The sequence below is a fragment of the Aquarana catesbeiana genome, linkage group LG11 (genome assembly GCF_042186555.1).
Source record: "Aquarana catesbeiana isolate 2022-GZ linkage group LG11, ASM4218655v1, whole genome shotgun sequence".
In the NCBI taxonomy this organism is placed as follows: Eukaryota; Metazoa; Chordata; class Amphibia; order Anura; family Ranidae; genus Aquarana; species Aquarana catesbeiana.
In genome coordinates this window covers 113,941,806-113,961,304 of record NC_133334.1, presented here as the reverse complement: position 1 = coordinate 113,961,304, position 19,499 = coordinate 113,941,806, and the positions used below count along the sequence as shown (strand labels likewise).

General features: G+C 45.8%; 1 protein-coding gene across 2 annotated transcripts in view; it reads left to right on the top strand.

Moving 5' to 3' along the window:
- The window catches only part of LMNTD2 (lamin tail domain containing 2), a 131,374-nt gene extending 112,685 nt beyond the window's left edge, over positions 1-18,689 (top strand). Inside the window, exons 7-9 of one of the 2 annotated variants that reach the window (XR_012236687.1) lie at positions 12,943-12,989; positions 13,298-13,467; positions 17,171-18,689. Coding sequence is in view for 1 of the 2 variants with exons in the window: in XM_073606069.1 (XP_073462170.1) it covers positions 12,943-12,989; positions 13,298-13,417 (167 nt within the window). In the remaining variant the exon portion in view is untranslated. Of the gene's footprint in view, positions 1-12,942; positions 12,990-13,297; positions 13,468-17,166 lie in introns of both variants that reach the window. The other variant, XM_073606069.1, reaches the window with a different exon arrangement.
- Positions 18,690-19,499: the final 810 nt, after the last annotated feature.

The following is a 19,499-nucleotide window of genomic DNA, read 5'->3' as shown; positions in this document are numbered from 1 at the left end:
GCACCTTCTTTTAGATGTTTGCTGTGCCCCTTCCATGGCATCTCGCAAACTGCAAAAGGGACTTCTTATGGCTTTCTTTCAACAATAGCTTTCTCCTTGCCACTCTTCCATAAAAGCCAGATTTGTGGAGTGCACAACTAAGACTGCTTTCACACTGAGGCGCTTTGCAGGCACTACAGTGCTAAAAATAGCGCCTGCATAGCACCTGTAAAGAACCTCTTCTGTCTCTCCAGTGTGAAAGCCCTAGTGCTTGCAGGACAGTAAAAAAAAGTCCTTCAAGGAGCATCTTTGCAGCGCCGTAGGAGCTGTGTATATACCGCTCCTATAGCGCCCCTGCCCATTAAAATCAGTGGGGCAGCGCAGCCGAACGGCCGGCAAAGCACCGCTGCAGCGGTCGTTTTAACCATTTTTCTGGTGCTAGCGGGGGTTAAAAGCACCCCGCTAGCGGCCGAATAGCGCCGCTAAAACAACGGTAAAGCGCCACTAACAATAGCAGCGCTTTGCCGCCGACTCCTCGGTGTGAAAGCACCCTTATAATTGTCCTGTGGACAGATTCTCCCACCTGAGCTGTGGATCTCTACAGCTCCTCCATGGGCCTCTTGGCTGCTTCTCTGATTAATGCTCTCCTTGCCTGGCCTGTCAGTTTAGGTGGACGGCCATGTCTTGGTAGGTTTGCAGGTGTGCTATACTCTTTCCATTTTCGGATGATGGATTGAATAGTGCTCTGTGAGATGTTCAAAGCTTGAAATATATTTTTATAACCTCACCCTACTTTAAGCTTTTCCACAACTTTATCCTTGACCTGTCTGGTGTGTTCCTTGGCCTTCACGGTGCTGTTTCTTCACTAAGGTTCTATAACAAACCTCTGATGGCTTCACAGAACAGCTGTATTTATACTGAGATTATATTACACACAGGGGGACTCTGTTTACTAATTAGGTGACTTCTGAAGGAAATTGTTTCAATTAGATTTTAGTTAGGGGTATCAGAGTAAAGGGGGCTGAATACAAATGCACGCCACACTTTTTCAGATATTAAAGCGGGGTTCCACCCAAATTTTGAACATTATCTCTATGCGTTCTCTTCCTTGCCTAGATGCTGACATGCTGTGTAAAAAAATTAAATTGCCGTAATTACCTTTTTTTTTCTAATCTTCTTAGCACTTCCTGGTTTTCCTCCCATGGGAGTAGGCGTGTTTCTAGCCTCTCCCAGACCTCCCACAGTCCCCTGGGAGCTAGTCTCAGGCTTCCCAGCATGCATTGTGCAACAGCGTCATCACAACATCTCGGTGAATCCTGGGAGCACAGCATTCACCGCATCCAGGAAATACATGCTTGTGGGCTTCAAATGCCCACAATGAAGATGGAAACCGCCTTCAGTGAATTTTATAAGTTATTCTTTACAACGAAATCGGACACAGGCGGACTTATTACACAGAACATGTGAGTAGATAATCATGAGAAGAAAAGTTTGTGAATGAACCCCAAAAAAAAAAACGATAGATAGGTGGACCCCCGCTTTAATTTAGTAAAAAAAATTGAAAACCATTTTTCATTTTTCTTTCACTTCACAATTATGTGCCACTTTGTGTCGGTCTATCACCTAAAATCCCAATAAAATACATTTATGTTTTTGGTTGTAACATGACAAAATGTGGAAAATTCCAAGGGATATGAATACTTTTTCAAGGCACTGCATTAGTAACTGTAAAACTTTTCTTATTACTATGAACACTTTAAAGAGAATCTCAGATTTGTTTTTTTACCTAACAGCAGCGTAGCTAGTTATTCTTGCTCAAGTGTAGGGATGAGCCGAACACCCCCGGTTCGCACCAGAACCTGCGAACAGACCAAAAGTTCGCCCGAACTTTAGAACCCCGTTAAAGTCTATGGGACTCGAACATTCAAAATCAAAAGTGTTAATTTTAAAGGCTAATATGCAAGTTATTGTCCTAAAAAGGGTTTGGGGACCCGGGTCCTGCCCCAGGGGACATGTATCAATACAAAGAAAAGTTTTAAAAACGGTCGTTTTTTCGAAAGCAGTGATTTTAATGATGCTTAAAGTGAAAAAAAAAAAAGTGAAATATTCCTTTAAATATCATACCAGGGGGTTGTCTATAATATGCCTGTAAAGTGGCGCATGTTTCCCGTGCTTAGAACAGTCCCTGCACAAAATGACATTTGTAGAGCTGCTTGCGGCTTTAATGTAATGTCGGGTCTCAGCAATATGGATAGAAAATCAGTGAGACAAACGGCATGGGTACCCCCCCCCCCCCCCCCCAGTCTATTACCAGACCCTTTGGGCCTTGTATGGATATTAAGGGGAACCCGCATCCAAATTAAAAAAAGGAAAGGCGTGGGGCCCCCAGGCCCTATATACTCTGAACAGCAGTATACAGGCAGTGCAAACAAGACACGGACTGTAGGTTTGTTGTTAAGTAGAATCTGTTTGTAATTTTGAAATGGTACATTTTTAAAGTGTAGCTCCAGCCAAAAAATCTATTTTTAAGCTTTTTGGAAAACATAGGGAAGGGTTATCACCCCTGTAACATTTGTTTTTCTGTCTGTGCACCTCTTCAGCGGATTTCACCTCACTTTCTATTCAAAGACAAATGTTTTTTGAAAATTTGGGGGTTTTAGTGAAACAAGGATTGGTGATAAAGCATCAATGGAGAGGAGACACGTTTTTCCCATATTAACTCTTACAGGAGAGAATTTCCCTTCCTAGGGGTAGATTTCATCTCACTTCCTGTTGTCTCCTTCTGTTTGCAAGTAGGAGTCGTTTGTAAGTTGGATGTTTGAAAGTAGGGGCCTGCCCTATATACTCTGCAGAAATTGGGGCCTTCGGTGTTGGTGTTGCCACAACACTATAAGCCCTCACAATTACTCTTGGTTGGCGCAGGACCGGGCCATGCTGTGAAATATTAGATCAAGAATTGTAATTACATGCCATTGTTGAACAGTGGTAGAAAAATTGGGCCTTTGGTGGTGGTGCTGGTGCCACAACACTGTAAGTCCTCACAGTTACTCTTGGTGGGTGCTGGAACGGACCCTGCTGTGAAATATTATATCAAGAATTATAGTTACATGCACCTGTTGAACAGGGGCAGAAAAATTGGGCCTTAGGCACTGATGCCACAACAGTGCAACCCCTCACAGATGCTATAGTTGGAGCTCAGAAATGAGCCCTGCTGCAAAGTATTGCATCAAAAATTGTAATTACACGCCCCTGTTAAACAGGGGCTGAAAAATTGGGCCTCAGCCACTGCTGCCACAACACTGCAACCCCTCACAGATACTATAGTTGGAGCGCAGGAATGAGCCCTGCTGCAAAGTATTGCATCAAAAATTGTAGTTATACGCCCTTGTTAAACAGAGGCTGAAAAATTGGGACTTGGGCACTGGTGCTGGTGCCACAACACTGCAACCCCTCATAGATACTCTAGTTGGAACGCAGGAATGAGCCCTGCTGCAAAGTATTGCATCAAAAATTGTAATTACATGCCCCTGTTAAACAGAGGCAGAAAAATTGGGCCTTAGCCACTGGTGGCGGTGCCCAGAACCAAAAATGTTCTTACAAGCTATCAGCATGAAAATTGAGGAGGAAGAGGATTGTCACTCAGCATAACAGGATAGTCACTCAGCATCAGCATAGGCAGTCTTGAAGGGATCTCACATTAAAAAAAATATTATTCGGTTACATCAGCATCAGGTGCTTGGTAGCTGGTGATCCAAGACTGATTCATTTTTATGAAGGTCAGCCGATCGACTGATTCGTGGACAGGCGCACCCTGTGATCGGTTACAAAGCCTCCAGCAGCACTGAATGTGCATTCCGAAAGAACGCTGGATGCAGGACAGGCCAGTAGCTCAATTGCATACTGTGCAAGGTCTGGCCAGTGATCCATCCTCAAGACCCAGTAACCCAGAGGATTTTTGGTGTGAAAGGTGTCCAAGTCTGATCTTGCCCCTAGGTATTCCTGCACCATGTGAATCAGACGCTGGCGATGGTTGTTGGAAACGATCATATTGGAACCGATCATACCTTGGGGCTTCTGGACTAAAAAATTGTCTGAACACATCGGTTAGACGGCCACCTTCTCCACCGCTCCTTCTGTGACTGACCGAAGCCTCTGCAACATGTTGTCCAGGAGGACCAGGAAATTGTAACCTCCCAGGCTCTGGAAACGCATTGCACAAACCTTTCTGCAAGGCCTCCCGAAGATGTTTCATCCTCTGCCCCCTCTGCGACGGCAAGATAAGGTCCGCAACCTTACCCTTGTAACGTGGATCAAGGAGGGTTGCCAGCCAGTAATGTTCCCTCCCCTTGATACCACGAATACGAGGTTCCTTCCGCAGGCTTTGCAGGATCAGAGAGGCCATGCAGCGTAGGTTTGCTGAGGCTTTCGGTCCAGAGTCCTCTGAGTCACTAAGGACAACATGATCCTCAGCCACCTCCTACCACCCACGTACAAGTCCATGGGTTTCTTCGGACTGTAAATGATCCCTTGAAGACTGCTGCTGATGCTGAGTGCCAGGCACCACCTCCATGCTGACATAATCCTCCTCCTCCTTGTCCTCTTCCTGTGTGATTGGCAGGCATGCAGGAACACTGTCTGGATAAAGGGGGCCTTGAGAGGTAAGGAAGTCCTCCTCTTCCTCCCTTTGTTCTGCCTCAAGTGCCCTGTCCAATTATTCCACGCAGCGTGTGCTCCAACAGGTGGACAAGAGGGATAGTGTCACTGATGCATGCACTGTCAGTGCTCACCATCCTCGTGGCCTCCTCAAATGGTGACAGGACAGTGCATGTATCCCTGATCATAGCCCACTGGCGTGGGGAAAAAGCCAAGCTGACCCTGTCCTGGTGCCATAGTCACACAGGTACTCATTGATGGCCCTCTGCTGCGTGTGAAGCCTCTGCAGCATGGCCAACATTGAGTTCCACCTGATGGGCATGTCACAGATTAGGCGGTTCTTGGGCAGGTTAAATTCCTTTTGGAGGTCAGCCAGCCAAGCACTGGCATTATATGACCAGTGGAAATGCACACAGACTTTCCTGGCCTGCCTCAGTACATCCTGTAAGCCAGGGTACCTGCCGAAGAACCACTGCACCACCAAGTTAAGGACGTGAGCCAAACAGGGCACATGGGTCAGTTGTCCCTGTCAGAGGGCGGAGAGGAGGTTGGTGCCATTGTCGCAAACCACCATTCCTGGCTTGAGCTGGCATGGCGTCAACCACCTCTGAGCCTGCCCCTGCAGAGCTGACAGAATCTCTGCCCCAGTGTGGCTCCTGTCCCCCAAGCACACCAGCTCAAGCACTGCATGGCATCTTTTTGCCTGCGTACTTGCGTAGCCCCTTGAACGCCTAGGGAGCACCACTGGTTCTGAGGAAAAAGCACAGAAAGAGGCCATGGAGGAAGAAGAAGAGGAGGGGTGGAGGAGAGAGGTGTGTCAGAATCACCAGTAGTAGCATTTTGGAGGCGTGGTGGCGGAACAACCTCCAACACTACTGCACCTTGTCCTGCATCCTTCCCAGCTGCCAGCAGAGTCATCCAATGCGCCGTGAAAGATAGGTAACATCCCTGCCCATGCCTGCTGGACCATGAGTCAGCGGTAATATGCACCTTACCACTGACCGCCCTGTCCAGCGAGGCCAAGACATTGCCTTCCACATGCCGGTAGAGAGCCGGAATCGCCTTCCGTGAGAAAAAGTGGCGTTTGGGAACCTGCCACTGAGGAACCGCACATTCCACAAACTCACGGAAGGGGGCAGAGTCTACCAACTGAAAAGGCAGCAGTTGAAGTGCTAGCAATTCAACCGCTGGGCATGTGGATGGCTGGGAGCGAACTTCTTTCAGCGGTACAGCAGTTGGGGCAGGGAAATTTGCCTTGTACAATCTGATGTCGGTGTACGGATAGCAGATTGCCCACAAGTACTTGGCTGTGACACATCTAATTCTACACCTTCATTCCTCTCAGTGCAGGTTTCAGAGAGGACTGAAGGTATAGTGGGGTTGGAGATCCCAGCTGATGAGGAGCAAGGAGAGGTCCTCTTTGTTCTTTGGTGTGGGTCTTTTAGGTATGCTTGCCAATGAACTGCATGGCAGGTCAACATATGTCTGGTCAAGCATGTGGTGCCCAAGCGGGTGATGTTTTGGCCACGCGAGATACGCTTGAGACATATGTTGCAAATAGCAGCGGTGTGAACTGATGCACTCGTCTCAAAGGCCCACACCAAAGAACTTTTGGAATAACGCGCAGAGACAGCAGCGCCCTGCACATGCGGAGCTCTGCGGTGTGATGCAGTCAGTGTGCTGCCCTTAAGCTGGCCCCTGGAGGGCATCCTGCCTCGTTGGAGATGTGCCTTCTCCTCCTCCTTCTCCTCCTCCCTCCTATCAGGCACACACGTGGAGTCAGTGACCTCATCATCCCCTCCTTCCTCATCACTATAGCAAATCTGGCAGTATGCTGCAGCTGGGGGAACATGACTGCCAGATTGTTGCCCTTCTTGGGCACCCCCTCTCTCTGGGCTCACATTACTGCATTCCTCTAGCTGGGTACCATCATCGGAGCCTTCAAAACGCTGGGCATCCTCCTGGAGCATGCACCCAACACTGTGGTCAACAGTTCGGGGGACTTCTCAGGAGGACATGGTGGGGCTATGGAAGGAGGGACTGATGCCATTGAGCCGAGGGAAGAGGCCGCGTTGGCAGCTGCTTTGCCAGACAAAGTACCCTGAGCTTGGGTGAGAGAGGATGAGGAGGATGAGGACGGCTTGGTCATCCATTCTACCAAGTCTTCGGCATGTTGCGGCTCAATACGGTCAGCTGCCGAAAAAAAGGACAAGCGTGTCCCACAGCCACGTGCTGATGAGGATGCACCGTGTCCACGACCAGCGCTGTTGCCTCTAGACACAGAGCCTGCTTGCCCTCTTTTATTGGCTTGTGACTGTCTGCCTCTCCTTGTTGGCCTTCCAGACATGCTAATGGCCTGCAGTGAGATGTAGCTGCACAAAGCTGGGATGTATATATTATTATTATTATTATACAGGATTTATATAGCGCCAACAGTTTACGTAGCGCTTTACAACTTGAGGGTAGACAGTACAAATACAATACACTTTGATACAGTAGGAATCAGAGGGCCCTGCTCCTTAGAGCTTACAATCTAAGAGGGAAGGTCAAAAGATACAAGAGGTAATAACTGTGGGTGATGTGCTGATTGAGAAGATAAATGTACAGTTGTTAGGTGGGGGCCAGATAGGCTTCTCTGAAGAGATGAGTTTTCAGGGATCGTCTGAAAGTGGATAAAGTAGGAGAAAATCGGACGGATTGGGGTAGAGCATTCCAGAGGATGGGGGAGGCTCTGGAGAAGTCCTGAAGGCGAGCATGGGATGAGGTGACAAGGGAGTTTGAGAGCAGGAGGTCTTGGGAGGAGCGAAGAGAACGATTAGGTTGGTATTTTGTGACTAGGTTAGAGATGTAGCTGGGGGCCAGGTTGTGTATGGCTTTGTAAGTTATAGTTAGTATCTTGAATTTATTTCGGTGACAGAGTGGCAGCCAATGGAGGGATTGGCAGAGGGGTATAGCAGACGCTGAGCGGTTTGTGTGGTGGATGAGCCTGGCCGCAGCGTTCATGATGGACTGAAGTGGGGATAGCCTATTTAGAGGTAAACCAATGAGGAGGGAGTTGCAGTAGTCGAGGCGGGAGATGACCAGGGAGTGGATTAGAAGCTTTGTGGTGACCTTGGTTAGGAAGGGGCGTATCTTGGAGATGTTGCGGAGATTGAGGCGGCAAGCTTTGGATAGTGATAGAATGTGGGGTCGAAAGGTTAGTTCAGAGTCCAGGATTACACCTAGGACCCTGGCGTGGGGAGATGGGTTGATAGTTGAGCCGTTGATATTGACAGGGAAAGCAGGGGAAGTGGCACCTGAGGGAGGAAATATCATGAGCTCGGTTTTGGATAGGTTGAGTTTGAGGAAGTGATGTGACATCCAGGCTGATGTCTGCTAGTAAATTGGTAATGCGTGAGGAGACAGATGGAGAGAGCTGATTATACTGCAGCTAGCAGAATCAACTGCCTGCCTGTAGTATTATTAGTATGAGAACACCAGCAATTGTCTTCAGGTAGCTTTTGGTGCACACTGTGCAAAGGACATCGTACACTAACTGTAAAAACTGCAGCTGCCTGCCTGTGGTATTAATAGGATCAGAACAGCACCAGCAATTGTCTTCAGGTAGCTTTAGGTGCACACTGTGCAGAGGACACAGTACACTAACTGTAAATACTGCAGCTGCCTGCCTGTGGTATTAATAGGATCAGAACACCAGCAATTGTCTTCAGGTAGCTTTAGGTGCACACTGTGCAGAGGACACACTGCACTAACTGTAAATACTGCAGCTGCCTGCCTGTGGTACTAATAGGATCAGAAGAACACTAGCAATTTTCTTCAGGTAGCTTTAGGTGCACACTGTGCAAAGGACATAGTACACTAACTGTAAATACTGTAAAAACACCTGCCTGCCTGTCAGTATATTAGGAAGAGAATAACAGGAACGGATCTAGCTAAACTGAATACAGTGTATATATATATATATATATATATATATATATATATATATATATATATATATATATACACAACACCTAGGATGCATATATATACACAGTACACTGTAAGTGCAGCTAACTGACTCGCCTGCCTACTTTATCTAACTTAAATCAAATGACACTGTCTCTCTGTCTATCTCTCTCTGCCGGCGCAACACACTACACAAGGCCGCCACGCAGGCGGCCTTATATAGTGTGGGGCGTGTACTAAACCCCCTGAGCCATAATCTGCCAAAGCCACCCTGGCTTTGGCCAATGACGGCTCTCTGTACAGACAGCACTGTGATTGGCCAAGCATGCAGGTCATAGTGCATGCTTGGCCAATCATCAGCCAGCAATGCACTGCGATGCCACAGTGAATTATGGGCCATAGCGCGCAACTCGAATTTGTCGCAAACTGCCCATAACGTTCGCAATTCGACGAACAATCGAACATGCGATGTTCAAGTCGAACATGGGTTCGACTCGAACTCGAAGCTCATCCCTACTCAAGAGGAAAGTCAGAACTAAAACAGACCGACATACATGTCTACAGTTCAGCTGGCCACAGATGCTAGATACCACCCCTAAAATGACAGTGAAAGCAATATCTGCCCACAAAACTGCCCAGCCCCCCAACAGGTCTTCCCTAATTTGTGAGTGAAGGACTTTCATAATTCTCTGTGTCCGATAAAGAGCTCCTTTATCCTGCTTATTATTACTCCCAAGGAGGTAAAAAATGGCTTCAATATAAGTAATCGGCGATACCGGTAAACATTTCTGACCTTAGCATTAGGCTCTTCATGGCCAGTGGCACCATTCTATCCTATTATAGAAAAGGGTAAAGATATAAATGGCTATGATAGCTCAGTAGCTGTATTCATCTGTAGGTTAGGTATTACTATGGGTGGTTAGCCCCCTGAACAAATGCAGTAAATGTAGTAAAATATATGTAGTAAATATAGTATAATTTTAATTGCACAGCAATGCAGGCATGTACAGTAACTAAACATTTTGATGTGTCCATCTTATCCAACCTCTCCATTACCGTAATGACTGACTAGAAGCACCTTAGTGGGCAATTTCATCCAAAACATTTGTGCCGTGGCTTGCAAATTGAATCACATGCTGTAATCTATCATCTCTTATGGATTGCAGTGAAGAGATAATCCCATCACAATTCCCAATTCCAGTTTATGCTATTATACATGCCAAAGGATTTTCCATAATGAACAATTTATTAGGGAGTTCCATCCATGTTATGCCCTTGTAGAAAAGGGCAGAGAAACAAACTACTGATGAAAAAAGTTCACCAGATCTTTGATAGATAAAATATATAGATAATGTGTAAGCCTTTAAGTAAAGGCAGGGCCGTAAATATTTTTTTCTCCTGGGGGGGGGGGGGGGGGGTTCAGGTCTTTCAAACTTAAAGGCATCATTTACACTTTTATGTTGGGAGAGGTACAGTAAAAACATGTGACAGAAGAGTGGGGCCATGAGACTTTGCAATGCAGCGCAGCAAAATGATCCCCATTCAACTGAATAGAATGCAATGCACGCAGTTGTGGTGCGGTAGTGTACTCATTAGTACTGCAAGCTAAGCTCCCTAGTTTTTTTTTTCTTTCAGCCCACTGGGTTGAACTAAAAAAAAACTTACCGTGTGAACCAGGCTTTAGATCTTATTCATATGTTGTAAATGGCCATGGAATGGCAAATATACCATGAATACCTACAGGCAGGATCCCAGATGTTCCAATTTTTGTCAGCTGCTCAGCCTGTTCACCTAAGTGATGGGCTGAAAAGAGCCACTGCTGTTAACATGTATCTGTACATCCAGTGGTCCCCATGTTTAAGCTCCAGGGGGCAAAACAAAACACATTGGGGTGTGGCCTGGCGGGAACCCAGGCTGAGGTCTCTCCCTTCACTATTACATTACCATAGGACTCCGTGGATGTGCAGCACCAGGGATTTTTTTTCTCTCTTCCCTTCAGTGACTACATGAGCTGGGATGAGCTCCATCCCTCACTGGTACTCCTGCAGCACATTCCGTATCATCTACATTACTCCCCACATCCATTGAGCCTGCGCAACACTCTAACAAACCGTGGGTCACTGTGGTTACCTGCTGTTAGGGACAAAATTCTGACCCTGGGTGCAGAGAGATTTTATCCAAGGGCAAAAATTATTCCCTACCTGCAGGTCACCACTGGATGTGCAGATACATGTGGATACATGTTTACAGCAGCAGACAACCCTTGGCTCTTTTCAGTCCATCACTCAGGTGTACAGGCTGAGAGATCCCGGGTGCAGGTATTTGCAGTATACTTGCTGCACCATGGTTATGTAGGATATATGAATGAGATCCAAGACTGGATTTTAGCTAACCTTACTGTGCAAGTTGAGCAGGTGCAAGGGGCAACATACTGTGGTGGGCCGTAAATTCAGTGATTTATTTAAAAAAATGTGTCCTAAGAAATTTTATGAAATGTTTTAAGAGATGAAAAATAAAAAATATTGTGCACTGCCTACCACAGGATGGTGCCCTTTGCACCTGGTCAGTATGGTTGGCTTTTATTCAGTCTTAAACTGTAGTAAACCCAGCTTTTGAACTTGTACCTATAAGTAAGCCTATACTAACGCTTATCTGTAGGTACAGTGAATATCTCCTAAACTTGTGGTGTTTAGGAGATATTCACATGGAAAGCAGCCGGTGATGTCACTGGTGCATGCGCTCTGAAGGGACGGCATACTGCTTGGTTGTACTTCTCCTGTGGCGGAGCGCAGTTCGTTTTGCACTTTTGTGACCCATTTTTAGCCGACAGCCAGCTATAGCCCGCTGTCAGCTGACATCGCTCAGCAGGTCAGCAGGTCCAGGGTGTGGAAAGATCCTAACTTTAAAGTCAGGATTCACCCAGATGCCTGGACCAGTAGCTTGCGCAGCCTCTCAGTGAGCCGCAGAGACCCTGAGCCAGCCGCTCCTGCCCCCTCCACAGCCTGGCATTCCAGTGAGCTTGGGGGAGGGTGGGGCAGAGCCAGGGGCTCTTTGCTCACTGAAGGCTGAGAACTGAGTGATCAGTGGTCTTTGATTGCTCTGTTGTTGGTCTTAGAAGCAGCTGGGGACAGATGCAACATTGGATTGATGCTCCATCCACCTAGGTAAGTATAATTTTAAAAAAAAATCTCTTTTAAAGGAAAAAAATCCCCCTCTCCCTCCTAAGAGCAAGCAAAGATTCCCACTGTAAAATATCTCCCTTCCTCAAATATCCCCCCCAAAAATTAAACCCCCATCTCTAAACCGACCCACCAAAGCAAAAATATCTCCCTTAGTAAATACCCTCTCCCCCAGAAAAGATTTCTAATTATGAAGAAAATCTCCCTTCAATCAAACTCCCTCCCAGAAGCAAATCCCTGCCATTAACCACCCTCTGTGAACTTCTCTACAAGAAACTCCCCCCTTCTCCAAAAGCAAATCCACCCCCCTTTCCTTAACCCCCCACCAAAAGAAACTCCCACAGACTGGAATTCTTACTTACTCCTTCATAAAACAGAAAATTGATGCCTCCCCCCTTACCAGACCTCAGATTCAGCACGGCACAGAAGTAGGAAAACTTCTGCATCCCCAGTCTCCCTTCGCCTGTGTCATATGATACCTCGAGGAGGAGTCTAGGAGTTCCCTCAACTGTGTACTGTCAATTGCCAGCATCTGAGACCTCGCATTAATTTCATGCTTTTCAGGGGGACCCCTTATTAAACTAAGGGGTTGGGGCACAATAGAAGGGGATCCGGCTGATGCACTCCTAAACTCTAATTGCTTCTACTGTGCTGATGCTGAGGCTAAACAGCAGGGACACTGGGCATTTTGCCAGGATGCTCTGGGGGGGGGGTGTGGACACCCCTGACCCCGCCTTATCTACGCCCCTGGGTAAAGGGCCCATGCACTGTGTATTAGATGACAACCATTTTGATTTGGCTACCTAATGTCTGTTCTTTGCCCAATTACTGTTAGCTGAGGCAAATAGCTAAAAGACTGATAAAAAAAAAAAGTTCAATTATTGTGCTTGTAAGACAGTAATGGAGGTATCTGCTGTGTGCTGTCTCTTCCTGCTTCAGCATGATTCCCATTTGTAACTGTTTGTGTTTAGGACCCCATCCACAGATGCCTGAAAGTGGTAAAACCGTGCTTGCAAGTCTGATTATCTATTGTCTAGAGCCAACTTGAATTCAACCCATTGATACTTAGAAAAAGTGAAATAAAAAGTTTAAGGAAAGCTTTCTTAGATTCTCCAAATAGTGTAGTCATTTTTCCAGCCCTATATATGTGCCCTATATTACTGATTTCTTCTTCTTTTTACAGCATTAACCAATTCTAGGCCTGCATCTATGTGCGTTACTTGGCATCCAGTAAGTAATAAATGAATTCCCAACATTCCACCCAACTTATCAAATGGCTTACATAACAATTGTCTATATGTCTATACAGAAACCACATTCAGCCTTCCCTTCTTTATGTCAGTTTCCACTGTTGAATCACACTGGCTTTTGAGAGATGATTCAAATGATTAATATGATAGACACATTTATTTACTCAATATTTTACTAATTAACTACTTACTAAATAAGTAAAATATACAGTTGTGTATAATTTCATTAAATTTCACAGATCAAAAACAAGTGCACAAATTCAGTAATCTAATCTTTCCTGTTTACAGAGCAGGTTGAATACAGATAGTCCTCTCGTGAGGCTTGTGGCCCAGAAGACTGCCCGATCTAGACGTGGATTTAAATTCCTCAGTCACATTCCCTTTACCTTTGATGTTCTGCGAGTGTAGAAGAATACCATATGTCATGTCATAATGTACAGAGGGTAAGTCAAAGGTAGGTTAAAGTGCACCTGGGCCCAGACAATCACAATAAAGTATTTACATATTCTGAGCAAGCAATAAAAGCAATTTAAAACAATATCTCTACACCAAGGGCAGGCAACCTTAGAGAGGTGGAGACCTACCTGAACAACATAGGAGAATTCAAAGATCGCTGCTTCCACCCGCCAATCGCGACTCATTCATGTAAATGGGGCCACTTGGCAAACTGTGTGCTTCTGCGGGGTCCAAGGGGTTAAAGCAGGTGGTAAGGAGGTGATACAATGCCTCACCACTGTCTGCTTTAACCCCTTGGTAGCTGTACTACACAAGGGTGCTTGCAGAGCAGCCTCATTCACAATGGGCCATGCTTGGTGAATGCTACACCCACTAAGCGTGACAGGCTGTATAACTCCTGCTGCAGCCGCGACATGTGTACCCCCCCAGCCACTGCAGCTAAAGAGGGTGTGGTTGGGGGAGTGTGGTAAAACACAGCTCAACTATGGGGTTTTACCACCCCCAAACTGCAAATGTAAACAAGCCCTTACTGTCCTGAGCCCCCTATAAGGCTAATGCGCTGTGGTTTAACCACACCATGGGTTCAGCACAGTGCACCTGTGGCTTTCTTTGGGGTTAGCTGCAATTTGCCACAGAATTCTATTATATCCTGAGGATTTAGTATGCTTTCTGAAAGCGCACCAAAGCTTCTGTATTCAAACCCACAGAATGTGCGCTTGTCCCACCCAGCCGTTTATGTACAGTGGCCAGGTGGAAAGCGGTTAAAATTCAACACCTGTGTGAACTTCGTAGAGACCAACTCTAGAGTCTTTGTTTTAAACTTTGAGGATTGTTAAGAATAATTTACCTTACAGTACATGCAGCTAGATAGATCAGTATTGGCTTGTTTTAAAGCTGCTATATTGCCTGTTAAGAATGATTAAGTACTTTACTTTAGCTACTATTCCTTTAAAAAGCACATGTCCCAAGACTATGGACGGTAAACAACAATCCTAGAGACTTGTACACAACAAATTTAGAAGGGTGTCACATACCCGGTCGGAGGCCGAAGTGCTGAGAGGGCTTCCCTTGCAGCTGAGTGCAGGGCACTCCTAAAGGTGGTGGCAGGGAGCGCTATGCCCAAAGAAGCGAGGATTGCCAACTGCGACAGGCTGAGTGATGAGATGTCTGCTGGATGGTAGCTGGACAAGCAGGATGCACTGCTGGACCGGACTCCCTCAGGAGTACCAGATGTAACTTGGCAGAAGGGAGAGCCAGGAGCAGGTTCAGGAGTCAGGCCAGCAGTCATACATGGAATATCAGCCAGGGGTAAGGCAGCAAGCAAGGTCGGGAGTAAGCCAGAGTCATACACTGGTAAGTGGACAGCAGCAGAGTTCAGCAGAGCAAGCCAGAGGTCATGCACCGGTCAGCAGACAGGACCGGAGTCAATGGAACAAGCCGAGGGTCAAAGCCAGGAATGGAGACAAGACAGGTCAAAGGCAAGCAGGGTTGGTAACATGAAATCCAAAAGTAGCAGGAACATGAACTCAGGAACACACGGGGGAGCTGAAGATCATCTAGCAACTAGTGGCTCATGTTGCTGACTTTAAATTGGCCACTGGGCACCAGAATCTGTCACGCATTGCGTCTGCCTTGGTGCACGCAGGTGCGCAGTTGCACATTGATCTTCGCAGCAGTTCACCCCTGTATGTTTGCATTGGTAAATTCCTATGTGCCAATCTACGATTCCATTGGGCATTAGCAGATGTGCCATTTCTTCTGCGAACCGTTCTCTGACAGAGGGTTTGGCTTCTGTGTGGATGCATGTTAGATTCAGAGCTCCCCACTAATGTTTCACAGTGGCACCCTTTACCTGGTGGAAGGGCCCTTTCTCTGTCCTTGTTCATCAGGGCTCAAGTTCTTCTAATGTCTCTTAGTATTACAGAGTGCCATAGGTTTATTTTCAGCCAATCCTACCGATGTATGCAAACAGGATTTCTATTTTTTTTGGAGATTTGAGAAATTCTGTTTTTTTTTTTGGCTCATCAAGCATCTCTTGTCAGTTCATCTTCAAATGAACATTTTGAGTCAGTAGGCTCCTATTATCCTAAGAAATCAACTGTACTAGGAGGTCACTGCTGAGTGTATCATGTCAAGCAGTGGCTGGCAGGAATGTAGATGGTATGCGTGTGTCACCTAGGTTTCACACAAACATATGGTGAGGGGTTCCAGGGTTAAAGGCTGATGTGGAGAAAACAAACCTTTTGTTTTCTCCGAATCTTAAGAAGTTCTGTCCTGGGGCACAGAGACTTTGTAGAGCTTTGGGTGGAATTCAGCCTCCATTTTTAGGTCTGCATCTAACTTAGTAGATGGACCTGTCAGGAGGCACAAGCCGCCTCCGTCCGCCGGGCTCCAGGGCGCATGCGCGGAGGACTCACGCTACGCCGTACACCCGTTCGCGGCCCAATGGTGCGGCGCGCGCGGGTGCACGGCGGTCCCCGTGTGCGCGCCGTGGCCGTGCGGGTGCCCGGCAGCGCGTCATGCTGACGCGCTCGCCGGAGGGCTACATCTGACGGCTCCAGCACCCAGTCGGGTTGCTGGTTTGTCGTCAGCTGTGCCCTGTCCCCTGTACCTGCTACTCCCTGTGATTTCTACAGTGTTTCCTGTGCTGAACTCTGCCTGTTAAACGGATTACCCCTGCTTGCCTGATACCCTGACCTCTGCCTGCTAAACGGATTACCCTTGCTTGCCTGATACCCTGACCTCTGCTTGTTAAACGGATTATCCTTGATTGCCTGATACCCTGACCTCAGCCTGTTATACGGATTACTCTTGCTTCCTGATACCCCTGAACCCTGCCTGATTAAACGGACTTGCTCTTGCTTGTTATCCCGGTTCTGACCTCTGCCTGTATAACGGACTTGTCCTGCCGGAGACCCCAGTTCTAGTTAACCACTTGTCTTGCAGTTCCTCCAGTGCCCAACGGCTACACGGACCTCCCTCGGGCCCTTCAGGAATCCAGCCACCACCGGAAGCCCGTGCCTCCGCGTGCCCCCAATTCCCTGTATCACTTCCAGGGGTCGGGTGCGCGTGGTCGTAAGGGCGAGCCGCTCTCGGCATCTTGGCCTCGGTGAGTATAGTCCCGACAGGACCTCACTGTTAGTCTGAGAGAGTCAGGACTCTCTCTTGCTCCCTCTGATGCAGGATCCTGCTGCTGAGTAAAAAGGCAGAATGCAGACAGAACTCTAAAAAGGTACAAATGCTGCCCACTGGTTTTGGAGAACCCATTAGGGGGCATTCTGTTAGTCATGAACTGGCCAGGGTTAATTAGTAGCTCAGATGAGCAGATATTTTGTTTGTTTTATGCAGTGTAGGATAAACCTGCATGGACTGTTTCTGGGTGTCCCTGTCTGTGCAAGGTTTACCACTGCAAATACCATTGGAGGATGGATTGGATGCCCCCCTTACAATAGACATGCACAATCATGCTATACAGATGTCTATGGCCTGATATGTAGGGAAAATTATTATGTAAGGTTGTGCACACTGCAATCTAGCACTATTTTAATATCTGTGACAGCTTTATAGCACATATTGTACCTATGTTTATCTCAATAAGAATGATATTGTGTGCAGGTCCCTTGTGTCTTGAAGGATATGACTGAATACCTCTGTGACCTAAAATTCAGTTATTTTAATAATATGTTTTTCATCTTTTGCAGGTAGAATCAAGAATAAGCTATACAGCATGAGAAGAAAATTGTGTATACCACAATACCTAACTTATCAAACTGTCCATTTCCCACATCAATCAATGAAATCCTTGGTTTTATTCTTGTACATTCTAATGAAAGAATAAAAGGGAGGATGTGGTTTCTAGTGGCAATAATAGAAATGCCTTTTTTAAGACCCAAACAATGCTCATATAGTATAAAAATATGTAAGAGATCATCTTTCAGCATTTTAATGTAGTCTAACTAATGGGAGGATACGCCAAATAGTTGTCTTGTTGAATGTTGCTCTTTTCACAAAATTTGTTTCAAAAGCTTTTATGGAGGTTTCAGTAGCAGAACACTTAGCAAATACCAATCGATTCCCCTCAGAGCTAAATAGGGAGTGTCAAGTCTAGCAAACAGATATCATGGCTCCACAGAATGTGAAATATTTTAACTATATATTCATCTACAAAACTTTTTAAAGAAACGATACATCGTAGGTACACCTGGAGTGGCATAAGTGAAATACAAACCTGGTCAATTCCCTAGTTTCAGTTCTAATCATTCAGTTCTATTATTAATAATTGCTAGGTAATTAACCTAAAGGACTGGGCAAAACAATGAGAAAATAGATCAGAAAATAGTTGAATTCGTGAAAATGAAGTATAACTAAAGGCTTTTTTTAAATTTTGGATAGAGTGGAGAATGATTAGAGCACCTGTTTTTATTGCCATCTGTATTCCCATTAGGGAAATTCACCTTTTCTATTTGTGTACCGTTATCATTGAAGATGACAGTTAAATAAAATTCTACATTTTGGGTTGTTCACAGAAAAGCAAAAGAGGAGAAAACTTTTAAATCTCTTTCTGGTGACAACCAGGGATTCCCTCACTCTAACCTCTTGGCACAGACAGTACGCAAATATGTGTCCTCTCGGCGGGTGGGCCTTAACCCAGAGCGGCCGCATATTTGCGTACCACAACGTAAATACAGCTGTGCCGAGAGCATGCACACTGCGCTCTCCCGGCACACTTACCAGCGGCTAATGGAAAGGTACTTGCGATCGTAAACTTTCCGACCATGTGACCGCTGTGACAGCCAATCACTGGGGTCACATGGTCATAAACCCTGCCCCGCCTCCTGACATATGAAACCCCTTAAAGGGCCAGGAGGCACCAGTGCCCAAGGGGTTAAAGAGATTTGCCATCACTTCCTGTTTTGGCTATGGGACAGGAAGTGAAGGGAAATCTCCCCAATGGGGCATAGATGAAAATAAATAAATAAATCAATTGGCAGGGGTTATTACCATCCCTTTATTTTATGCAGAGTCAAAAAAAAGTTTTGCCTTTAGTTCTAATATAAGGGACAACTCCAACAATAGGAAATGTAATTCTGCTGGTATTTCAAATCCTAAACCATGGACAAAGATAGTTATATGGTGAAGATGAATAGGAACGGAGGACATGGTTATCAACACAGTATTTATTGAACAGTATAAAATGAGTTTAAAATAAATATGTTACAATACAGTTTGGTGTCTCATTTGTACAAATTTTGCAATTTTTTTCTTACTGCATACCCAATGAATCTTGACTGCCATTAAGTCTGAACTTCATGTTACACTTTTCTTAAAATGCATATTTAATGCCAATATATTTCATTGTTTTTTTTAGCACTAACAATATATTTATTTGGCATATTTGCATCTATTTGCAAGTTAAGATTTCAGATTTCTAGATGCTTAATGAAATTTTAACTCACTGCTGTTCTATAAAGTGCATATAGGGCAAAATAAAACACACATATTCGATACATCCAAATTTCCCCATTGTTTATGCCTTTAAAGACCCTGCAAGTATAAGTGCCCTTTCACACTGAGGCGGTTTTCAGGCGTTTTAGCACTAACAATGGCCTAAATAATGCCCGAAAACTGCCTCCCATTCATTTCAGTGTGACTTTTCACACTGGGGCGGTGCGCTTGCGGGATGTTAGGAAAAGTCCTCCAAGCAGCATCTTTGGGGCAGTTTGGGAGTGCTGTATACAGAGCTGCACATTGAAATTAAGTGAAAGGCACTTCGGAAACGCAGCAACACAGGCATTGAAAAATATCTCTTCTTTGGGTTAAAAGCTCCCCACTAGCAGCCAAAAAGTGTTGCATAAACAGCGCTAATACAAGCGGCACTTTAGCGCTAACGCGACCCTGGCTTAGTGTGAAAGGGATCTAAACAAGACCTGTTGATCTGCCAGAAATGCTATTCTCTTGTGGACTAACAACACACAATATGTTTGTCAACTGATTGGTGTGAGCCCTGCCCAGTTGTCTTTTGCTAAACTACTCC